Source organism: Macrotis lagotis, chromosome 5, assembly GCF_037893015.1.
Source record: "Macrotis lagotis isolate mMagLag1 chromosome 5, bilby.v1.9.chrom.fasta, whole genome shotgun sequence".
Lineage (NCBI taxonomy): Eukaryota > Metazoa > Chordata > Mammalia > Peramelemorphia > Peramelidae > Macrotis > Macrotis lagotis.
The window spans coordinates 6806898-6818895 of NC_133662.1; the positions used below are offsets into that span (position 1 = coordinate 6806898).

The 11998-nt window shown below is 38.8% G+C and overlaps 2 protein-coding genes across 2 annotated transcripts in view; both read left to right on the plus strand.

Moving 5' to 3' along the window:
• Positions 1–6711, plus strand: part of LOC141523428 (antigen peptide transporter 2-like) — a 23317-nt gene extending 16606 nt beyond the window's left edge. Inside the window, exon 12 of the mRNA XM_074236609.1 lies at positions 231–6711. Within this exon, the coding sequence (XP_074092710.1) occupies positions 231–419 (189 nt within the window). The 3' untranslated portion in view covers positions 420–6711. The remainder of the gene's footprint in view (positions 1–230) is intronic.
• On the plus strand, positions 1426–11692 carry OSCAR (osteoclast associated Ig-like receptor). The gene is given in 6 exon segments (XM_074188398.1): positions 1426–1495; positions 6685–6861; positions 7176–7208; positions 7571–7864; positions 8725–9006; positions 9401–11692. Coding segments are annotated over 6 exon segments (1002 nt in total). The 3' UTR covers positions 9547–11692.
• The last annotated feature ends 306 nt before the right edge of the window (positions 11693–11998 follow it).

Consider the following 11998-nt stretch of genomic DNA (forward strand, 5'->3'; position numbering starts at 1 on the left):
TTAGGTGCAGTAAGCAGTACTAGGGTAAGCATGGAGATTTTTGTGTTTGTGTTTTTTTTTTTTGTAAGGCAATGGGGTTAAGTGGCTTGTCCAAGGCCACATAGCTAGGTAATTATTAAGGTCGGATTTGAACTCAGGTGCTCCTGACTCCAGGGCCAGTGCTCTATCCACTGCACCACCTAGCCTCCCCTTGTATTTGTTTCTGTAATGCCCAATATTCTCATCCTCAGCTTCAGGAGAGAATGCTGCAGAAGGGTCGAACTGTATTGGTGATTGCACACCGGATGCAGACAGTACAGGCTGCTGACCACATCTTGGTGCTGGATCAAGGAAAGGTGGTGGAGCAGGGGACCCACACTGAGCTCATGGACCAGAGGGGTCTCTATTATCGTCTGGTAGAGCGACAGTTTGAAGAATGAGTCCTGGAGGAAGGGGGATTGCTTTTTATACTGGAGATCTCTAAGTCTAGGGCAATTCTTGCTCTGAGTGTTCCTAGCCTGGGCTCCTTGTATAATAGTCTCTATAGCTGGGGAGATGATGAGTCCTTGAACAAGAGGTTTCCCCAAGGATATCCCTTTCAAGAGACTATGTTGTTTCTCTACTTCTATTCAGAGTCTGGCACATCAGTCAACAAATCATTTTGTTGACTCAAGCCAACTCTGAAGGATTAATGATGAATAATACCATCCATCACCAGAGAAAAAGTTGATGGTGTCTGAATACATATTGAAGCATACTTTTTAAACTCTATTTTCCTTGAGGTTTCTTTTTGTGTGTGTGTGGGGGGAGGGAGTCTATGTTTTCTTTCACAGCATGACTATTATGTAAAACTTTTACATGACCACATTTATAATACATATCAACTTGCTTTTTCAATGGGGTGAAGGTTGGAGAAGGAAGAAGGGAAAGAATTTAGAACTCAAAGTTTTAAAAATGAATGTTAACCTTATTTTTACTTTTAACTTGGGAAAAATAAAATACTAAATAAAGTGTTAAAATAAATAATTTTCCAAGGATGAACATAATGGTGAGAAGAGGACTAATGATGTTGGTGCTATATTTTCCATACTTCTGGAGAGAAGATCTGAGCTAGTCGTACTGGAATTTTCTTATTGTGTTGTTTTTATTCCATGTTCTCAGAGTCTGCTGAAGATAGGACCATGCATGCTATCAGCACTCTCCATGTGCCCTGAGCAAGACAAAAACTGATTATTGCTCCTTGGTCTTATCTATGCAATTTTCTGACATGAGGCTGAATCTAAGCCATATAGATAAAATCCATCTAGAGAAATAAAAACTTAAGGACCTCTTGGAAAATCATGAAGAACATGGGAAGGAAGTGATTCTAGTACCAATAGGTTTCAAAGTATAGTACAAAACAGTAATCATGAAAAGAGATTTTGTCATCAGAGGGACAGATTCAGTATGCAACATGAAAGAAGCAATGACAAGTATAGCCAAGTATTTGATAAACCTAAGAACCCTAGCGCCCAGAGTGAGAACTAATTTTCCAAAGAGGCAGTCTGGCAGAAACTAGGTCTAGATCAATATTTCACACTATAACAAAATAGTTGAGCCCATAGCTTAGACACAAAGGAAGGTGTCATTCATCCAATTAGCAAAATAAACAGAAAAGGAAAGTGACAAATATTGGAGGGGTCACAGTAAAGTAGGCACAGAAATGTACTGCTGATGTAGCTGAATGTTTTACAACCACTTTGGAAAGTCATTTGGAACTATGACTTTTAAAAAAAATCATTACACTATGCATACACTTTGAACCAACAAGACTACTCCTAGATTTATACTCTAAAGAGGTCAAAGAAGGAGGAATAGATCTTACATTTACAAAACATTTGTAAGAACTTTTTTTTTTGTGATAGAAAGAACTTGAAATAAAAGAGATGTTCATCAGTTGGGAAATGGGTGAATAAATTATGATATGCAATGTGGAATGCTCTAATTACAATGTTTTATTATATACATATGTAGCTATAATTTCAATATAATTTAAACATTAAAATGCTTTTATGACAATTAAGAAAACTTAGGCTTGAGAAGATGAACTGATTCTCTAGTCACACAGCAAGGTGGCAGAAAGGGAACTAGACCCTCGGTTTCCTGAATACTAGTCCAGAAATATTGCCTTTACAAGAGACTGTCTATCTTGGGCAGCTATTTTGCTTTGGTCCCCTTTAAACAACCAGCAAAATAAAGAGGCAGAGCTGGAATCCAAAAGTGGAGAAAGGTCGTTTCTAATTTTAGCGGAAGGTTTATATTTAAGAGTTTGTACCTACACATATGCCAAACGCAATGAAACTACAAGGTTCTGAAACATCACTGGTTACTGACCAGTCTGTTTAGGGAAGGCTCCTATTTTAGGAAAAAGAAACTCATGTTTTCCTTTAAACCTGGGGACTTTCCAATCTGTGGCCAGTCTTGTGACCATAGCCTGATCTGAGATCCCGCAGATCTTGGAATTTTCTTAGCTCTGAGCTAGAGGATGCAGGAATAGAACAGGAAACTGTAGAGAAGGGTTGTTTGACCTCTTTTTGTGTCCTTGTGGCAATTTGATGACTAGGGACCTCTTCTGTTTTTAAATGCACACATAAAATACATAGAATTACAAAGAAATTCAGTTACATATAAAGATGATTTCCTATTCCACCCCCACCCAATTTCAAGGATTCGCTGAAATCCATTCATAGACCCCTGGGGTCTTGGTCTTAAGGTTAATTATGAGAACCCCAACTGGTTCCCGTTACCCTCATTGAGGGGCTAAGACATTTATCTGCAGGCATCATCCCTTGTCCAATCTTATGAGATCGAGCCCCGTCTACACGGATGCCTTCTCAGGGAATAGAACTAGACCAGGAGACCAAGAGAGGGGGACAGTAGCTTCGGCATCTTTAGAAGCTGAAGTAAACTCGTGCCTAAGGATGTAAGGATATAATTGATCTGGGAGAGGGGAATGCTTTATCCTGCCCCTTCTGATCTCTCGGGCTTAGAGTCTTAGACAACTTTTAAATTTCAAGCATTTTTGCCAAAGATAGGGGGCAGCTGCAGCTGTGAAGTCGATAATACCACTTTTCCTGGAGATTTTTTTCATCTTTCTTCCCTTCATTTCCTTCTCCTGCCATTTCCCTCTCTCCTCTCCTCCTTTGTGTTTTCCTTTATATTCCTTTCTTGCTTCAGAACCCACAGAATCACAGCCTGTGGGATCTTGTTTTACAGATGAGGGAATTGAGGCTCTGAGAAAAGAAGTAACCTGCCTGAGGTCACTCAGCAATGACTTCCATGTTTCTACTCTCCACTGTATTTTGCTGCCCTTCTAGAAGAGGGAGACTATTCTGTTAGATGAAGGAGGGTGAGAGGTGGAAAGAAGTGAATACCTTCCAACTGACTTTCCCTAGTGAAAGCAAAAGTTTGAATTCTTGATTTTGGGGCCAGCTAGGTGATGCAATGAATAGAACATCATCAGTCCTGGAATCAGGAAGACCTGAGTTCAAATTCGACCTCAGACACTTAATAATTGCCTAGCTGTATGACCTTGAGCAAGTCACTTAACCCCATTGCCTTAAATAAATAAAATTTTTTTAAAAATTGAATGAATTCTTGATTTTTCTTGTCCTACACCAAGATAAGAAGAAGCTAACTTTGTTGAAAAAATCCTACACTAAATCTTGCCAAGTTTAAAGCTATGTTAGCAGACAATTATTTGAGTTTGCTATTCTCTGCAACTTAAAGAAAATCTACTGTTTCGATCTCTTTGTTCAAACTCAGGTCCTAACTGTGAAAGGGGATCATTGGGCCTCTGCCTCCAGAGAAGGGGAAGGTACCTATAGAGGGACCAAACAATGCTGCTTTCCTTACTATCTTTTATGCATTCATTTTGCTTGTGCAGAAATTTTTCAGTCTCATGAAATCAAAATGATCAATTTTATCTTTGGCAATTCCTTAAGAATTCATCCCCTACTTAAGTCTTTGAAACAAAGATAATCTCTGTCTTTCAACTGAAAAGAAAAATAAGCTCCTTAGTATTCAGGTTAGTCCACTTTGTACTTATTGTGAATATGGTATAAGTTTGTCTAAGATTTATTTCTGCTAACTCCTGTCTATTTTTCCCAGTTCTTATCAAATATGGAGTTCATTCCTAGATAACATAAGGCTTTTGGGTTGATCAAACACTGAAATATTAAACCCTTTCACTCTGGAAATTTACATTCTAATAGGAAAACCAAAATGTATCATCAATAGCATGTTATCAAATTTGTGAATGACACATAGCTGGGAGAGATAATACTGGGGATAACAGATTTAGAATTCAAAATTGTCTGGATCGGCTAAAACATGTGGATTTGGAAAATTATTTTACAAATCTGCAAGATGGGGAGTCCGACTTAGATAATGGTTCATCTGAACAAAAATCTGGAGGTCTTAATGAACTGACTTTCATCTTAATATGAGATAGTTGAGTGCTAGGTCAGAAGGAAAAGTTGATTGGGGGAGAGGGATGGTAGTATTGTACTCTGCCCTGACCTGAGATCATCAAGGTCTCTGAAGCTGTTTGGGTTTTGAGTACTTCAGGGGATCATTTTTGTAGTTTGTGTATATGTATGTGCAATTGGGTTTGTGATTATTTGCATTGTGGTTGTGTGTATAGCGTGTATTATTATGTGAATATATGTGTGTATGTTTATATATACTTATGTGCATGTGTGTATGTGCCTTTCTGTGTATGTGAGGGAATTGATTGGGACCACAAGTGGTTAATTGTGATAAATGAATGAAACTTGCTGTCTCTATCTTGTGACTCAATTCTGGAGGTACCTCAGTTCCCTTTCTATTCAATTATGTGTCTAATCTAAATTCTGTCCTGTGAGAAAAATTTATTTAATTGTGGCAATTGAGAGAAAACTTTGCGGAATTGTTTTAAACTATGGCTGGGAAATTGAACCTGCTGCTTAGAAACCTTTAACCAAGGACCTAAGACAATCAGCCCCTATGTCTCATTCAAAAATCTGGCCCCATATTGATCAATCAATTATTATTTCCATGTTCTTGTTCTTTGATTGTTTACAGACTCTGGGGAGTTTCCTTTACTGAATTCAGGGAATTGTATCTGTTCACTCTCCCTGTCCCAGGTTGGAAAGTCCCAAATCTTTCCTCCAATTAGAAATCAGATTACCTAATTCTATGTTGTTTTCTTTTAATTAATTGACCTTATTGATAGTTTTTAATGTATAAAAGTTTGTCTTCCTCTGTATTGGATCCAGGCCTAAGCTGAGCAGTTCTGATCCTGCTTTGTTACATAATTGCCATTCATTGCTTAATAAATCAATATGCTCAGATCAAACTTTTTTTCTTCAGTCATTCTTCTTTTACCCACTACATATATATGTGTGTGTGTGTGTGTGTGTACATGTGCATTTCTGTATCTGTGTGTAAGTGAATATGAATGCATATATCTCTATATACATACCTGAGTATATGCAGTTTCTCCTCTAGAGCTGGTTATATATCTAGTTTCTTACCTCTCTGAGATTAATGAAGTCAAGAACTGGTAATTAATAGTCCTAAATTCATTGAAGAGCAGCTGGGGGTGCTGTGGAGTGAGTGCTGGTACTAGAGTCAGAAAGACTCATCTTTCTGAGTTCAAATCTGGTCTCAGACCAGCTGTGTGAATCCTGCTTGCCTCAATTCTTCATTTGTAAAATCAGCTGGAGAAGGAAATGGTAAACTACTCCAGAATTTTTGCCAAAAAACAAACAAACCCAAATAGATTTAGAAAGAATTGGACATGAATGAACAACAACAGAAACAAATTTCAATTCACTGAAGAAGTAGAAAGTTCTCTAGAAGTCTTTTAAAGTCTTGCCACTAAGGATTAGGAATGATAGGAGCAACAAATGCTATTAATCTATTTGGGATCCAAGGCAGTAAGTCTGCAAAGTCCCTCCTACATGGTCTTATTCTGATCCTCAAAAGCAATGCAATGAAATTACCTTCACTGGTCCAAGGTACTAAGGTTAGAGTAGCTGTTCTAGCTTCTTGCTCATCTGTGATATAGAAGTCCAGTCTTGAGTAGCTGGTACCTCTGTGACTTGAGAAAATTCCCCCTTCTGTAGGAGATTTCACACTTGTCTGAGAAGGTTTTCCCAAGTTTGGAGGTGAGGCTTCTGCAGTCAGCTCTTCCAATGCTGATTTTTTGTTGACTTTTTTATGCTATACTGAACAAGTTTCCTTTTGTTAATTATTCTATGGCCTACCAGTATTTTTATATCATTGCAATCTTGAGCCTGAATTAGTGGCCCAGAACACATAAGAGAGATTATTCTGTTTGGTTCCAGGGAGCAGAATTAAGAGCAGGTTACAGAAGGTCAAGAGACCAATTGAGGCTTGTTGATAGAATTTCCTTACAATGGTCAACTTTCCTAAAATGGAAAGAATACCTTATATGAAAGATTTGTGGTCTTCTAGGAAAGGCTAGAAGTCTTTTTTTCAGGCATAGATCAGACTAAATGGCCACTGTTGTCCCTTCTAGCTCTGAAATGAATGTGATTCTTCTTATTTCTGTATAACCTTAAGCAAATCTCTCCCCCTCTTTGAGACTGAGTTTCCTCCTTTGAAAACTGAAGGAATTTTATGGGATGATGTCTAAGCTCCCAGGAACTTAGCCCATAGGAAAACTGGGCCAGGCTAGGCTATGATTCTGTACTTCCAATAGCTCATTTCCTGAGGTACAGGAAGGGAGGGGTCATCAAGGGGGCTGTCCCTTCTTACCCTCCTTCAGTCTGTTCAGCTATTTCCAGCCATCAACCATGACCCTGGTCTTCTCCCTTCTCCTGCTACTGAGCTTCTGTGAGTCCATTCAGATCTCCTCTTAATTCTTACACCCCTGCCCCCTTCACTCCTCATCAATGAGTGAAGAAAACAGGAACTAGAATTGCTGGGGCTCCAATAAGAAAGTTGGGAGGATGGACATCTGGGTGTCTGAGGGATCAAGGGTTGAGGACCCAGACATCTATATTCATTAAACTCTGATTAGAGGTTGTGAGGTTATAAGATGTACACTTAAATCAATCAGGGGGTGGGATTGACATGTCTGGCTCCATGAGGAGATCATTCTGACTAAAGGCAAATTGGGATCTGACCTCCACTCACTATCATTGTAGGGCATATGGGTCATATGGCTAGCACACCACCTGGTGAGTAACTGCATCTATCCTTCCCCTCCTCCTCTCTCTCTTTCCTACTTCCCCTTGAATCCTTTCAGTCTTCAGTCTCTAAAGCCTTTTAGGAACCAGGCATTCAGCTTGTGTTGAATTGAATCCTGTCCCCATTTCTTGCCTTTACCCCATTGGAATCTATCCCTATTCCCTCCCTCTGCCCCACTCAGACCCTAAGAATAATAGATGGGGACAGAGAGAACATTGATTCCAACTTATCCACTTTACAAATGGGAAAACTGAGGTATAAAGAGGTCACCCCACTTCCAACCAGGCTCTCTGAGTCCTAGAGGAATTGGGGAAGAACAGATGATATTCATTCAGATTCTTTTCTTTCTTAGGAGAGAACTCTAATCTCAAACCTACCCTCAGTGCTAGACCAGGGCCGGTATTGGCTCCAGGAGGGAACATAACTTTGTGGTGCCGAGTGTCAATTCCAGCCACCAGATTCATCTTGTACAAAGTGGGAGAGACCCATCCAGTCCAGATCCAGGAATCCTCAGAGGAGGGAGCTGAGTTCTTCTTTGCAAGGGTGACCTCTTCTTATGGGGGCAGTTACAGCTGCTGCTACCAGACCCATGCCTCTTACTATGCTTGGTCTCAACCAAGTGACTTCCTAGAGGTGTGGGTGACAGGTGAGGCAGAGGAGTGGGAATGGAGATTCAGGGACTGTAAGAGTACAAAGATGGGTGCAGGGGGAGAGAAAAATGATAGAGCATTAAAGGATCCTTATAAATGAAGAATCCTCTATTTTCCTGATGGTTTTGTCTCTGTCAGACATATGGAGGCTTGTGTCTAGACTGAGTGGGTCCATATTGTAGGATCAGTGAAGGGAAGAGCTCTGGCCTGCCTAGGGATTAGGAGACTCACATTTCAACCCCAACATGGACATGAGCATAGACATAGACAAACTAAGGTATATCCAGAAGGGGGTGACCAGAACAGGTGATAGGATAGAAAATCAAACCATAAGAGAAGCAGTTGAAGGTATGGGAGAATTTTAGGATACAGAAGAGATCTATGGTGACTGTAGTGGTGGAAGGTGACAATAATTACTGTTTCCATGTATTTTAAAGGTTTAATTCGGGAAAGAGGGGATTTCACATATAAAGGAGCTTCTGTCATTACTTAAAACATAAACATTTCAGAACTGGAAAGGCTTTCAGAGAAGGAGTCCACCAACTCTTATCTGTTTAATGGACATGCATGGAATATTGGAGTACCAAATGTTCAAGTTGGAAAGGGTCTTTGAGATCTAGACCAACTCCCTTGTTTTATAGATAAAGAGAGGGAAAGACCTGAGGTCATGCAATAGCACAGAGACAGAACTGGGACTGGAGCCTTATTCTCCAGTTTTTTCTCTCATGCCACATTAGGACATGATATTGAAGGGAACTAAAATTAAGCTGGAGGTGAGGGTTCAGATCTAGAGGGTCACAGAAACAGAGGGATAGGGATAGCAGGACACCTGAGCCTTCTCTTTTTCATCCTACAGACATGTTACCCAAGCCCTGGCTTGTGGCGATGCCAGGTCCTGTGGTGGTGGCAGGCAGCAATGTGAGTCTGCGTTGCCAGGGCCCACTAGGGGGAATGAGCTTTGCTCTTTATCGTGTGGGTTTCCCAGGGCCCCTGCAATATCTCAGCTCTGCCCAGCCTTGGGCTGACTTTTCCCTTCAGGACTCCTTGGCCCCTGGCACCTATAGCTGTTACTATCATACACCATTTGCTCCATACATCCTATCTGAGAGGAGTGACCCTTTGATCATCAGTTGGTCAGGTAAGAGGTTCCGGGAACTTGGATGCTATCTCTCTAACCCCCTCATGAAGCCAAGGATCCTGTCCCATAGACTTCTCAGGGACCCTAGTATCTGATCCCATGGCTGGTATCTTGGTCCCTATATAATTCCCTATCTGCTCTTACCCTTCCCCTCTCTTGTAACCAGGCCCACAATTTTTTGGGGGGAACCTGTCACCCTTTCTAATTCATAATACTTTTTGAATATTTAGGTAGTCTATCTTCTCTTTTAAAAAAATTAAATAGAGCTAGGAATTCACCCTTCTCCTTATCCTAATCTATGCCCCTTCAGGAATTCAGTTAGCTAACTTCTCAGTTTCCCCAGTACTGATGAAGTTATACAAATTCATCTGAGTAGTCATTTCTGTTTCTCCAGATTCTACTTCACAGGATTACACTACAGGCAACCTCATTCGAATGGGCTTGGCTGGACTGGTGTTCCTCATCCTAGTGACACTGGTGTTTCTAGACTGGCACAGATGGCAGGACTGCCAAGATAGAACCTGGAGACCACCTGCTTGAGCAACAGATGGAACTAAAATAAAGACACTGGGTCATGATGTGCATAGTTTTTGTCAGCATGGCATGGGAGGATATGACCTGGAGAAGGATGAGGGAGTGGAGGAGCTTAATCTGCCTTTGTTCTAGCCAGAGGTTGTCTGGGTTAAAGTACTCTCATACCATTCTCTAAGAAAAGAAGCCTGTCTGGAAAGAATTAATCTTGAGTCTTGGGATGAAAGTGCTACAGGACATTTCAGGTGGGAGGGGCTATGCATGAGCATAGACCTGGGGGGAGGAGGGGAAGTGGTCAGGTTGCTGGGAGCATTTTGCAATGGAGTGGAGATTAACCTAGCTGAAGGAGAGTGGAGAAAGCTATGGATTTTGATTTATAAGTTTAATAGGAATCAATTATGTGAAGTAACATTCTCCAAAAGGTACTATGATTTTAATCTTGGGAGTCAGGCTAGGGCCATCTCAGCACTGTGCCTGGAGTCCAGGAGACCTTAGTCATTGATTTCAGTTCACTTTGTGTGATCCTGGGCCAGTCATGCTGATTCTTTAAAAAAAGAAGATCAGAGTTCAGGCAGCTCCCTTGCCTGACAGGTGAGGGTGGTCACATATACTGTGCAGTTCCCCTTATGAGAGGGTTGTCACATATGCCTGTGAGGACTGGCATAGATACCTGCTTCCCTATACACACATCTTATGAGAAGACTGACATGTACACTTGTTAAAAGGTCATGGGAAATCATGAATTCACTCAATTACCTTGGCAAGAGTGGCTAAATCAATATCATCTCAAAGTTGTTGTTAAACCTTTAAAGTCAACATATCCAACATTTAATAAGCAACTAATTCCAATATTAAATAAATTATTTGGAATAATTATGAAGCAAAAATGATACTGATGCCTAAATCAAGAAGAATAAAAACAAAAAAAGAAAATTATAGACAATTAAATTAATTAATATAGATGTAAAAATCCTAAATAAAATACTATATTATAAAGATTATATCTTATGATTGAGAGGGATTTATACCAGGAATGCAGGAATCCTTTAGCATAAAGAAAATGATTGATATCAAAAATATTTTTTAAAAATATGATTATATCTATAGATGCAGAAAAAACTTTTGATAAAGTTCAACACTAATTTTTATTAAAAATACTTGGAAGTATTGGGATAAATGGATTTTTCCCTTAAATTGATAAAAAAAAAACATTCATCTGAAATCATTAGCAAATGTTATTTATAAAGGGATAAACTGTAAGTCTTCTCAAACGTTAAATAAAGATGTTGATTGTCACCAATATTATTCAGTATTGCACTGGAAATTCTAGTAATGGCAATAAAAAAAGAAAAAGAAATAGGAGGAATCAGAATAGGGAATAAGGAAATAAAACGACTTCTTTTTGCAGATGACTTGATATCATCATGGAAAATTCAAAAAATTCATATAAAAAGTTAGTTGAAACAATGAATAATTTTAAAAGAGTAGCAGGTTATAAAGTAAATGCACATAAACCATCAAACAAACTTTCACAAGAAAACAGAAAAAAAAAGTCCCATTTAAAATAATTCTAGACAATATAACATACCTGGGGGGTACAACTGCCAAAACAAATCCATGAATTATAAACAACTTTTCATACAGATAAAATCACATTTAAATAATTGAAGAAATATTAATATTTCATGGGTGATGGGCCAACTTAAGAAAAATGATGAATCTCAAAATTATCAGCATCATGTAAATGTTCTGCTGATCTTCTGGAACTTGTCTAAGATTTACATAATAGGGGACCAAAAGTCCCTTAGACAAAGCCCAGATGGCTTCCCTTGATTTATTTCATATTCCCAGGATATAATTTTTGACTGCTAGGTAATATAATTTGTAAATTATGATCCTTTGATCTTTTGTGGGCAATTTTTATTATTTATTTTAAACTTAAAATACAAATTAAGAAAAAAAATTGCCACGTACACAACAGAATATGAGAGGGTTTAATATAAAGTAACAAATTTCAATTTCAAGAAAACCTATATAATAAATAACATTATTTTCAGACCTGCCCAGCTTTTCTCTGCTTCCTTTGTCAGTTTTCTTTTGTTCTCTACTGTTCACTTTTTACTTTATTTTTCCTCCTTCTTTCTCCCCTGCTTAAAGAAGGCTACAATTAAGCATATATATATATATATATATATATATATATATATATATACACATTCATATAGATAGATCTTTATAAACACATATACACACAGACACACATATACATATATATGTATATATACATATATATATATATATGCAGCACTGTACTATGCTTAATTTCTCCTATTATCTGTTTCTCTGAAAGTAGATAACACCTTCCTTCATAGGTCCAAGTCTTCCCATGTTTTCCTAAATCAAGCTGCTCATCATTTCTTACACAGCAATAATCCAACCCAATCACACCCTATCTGAGAGA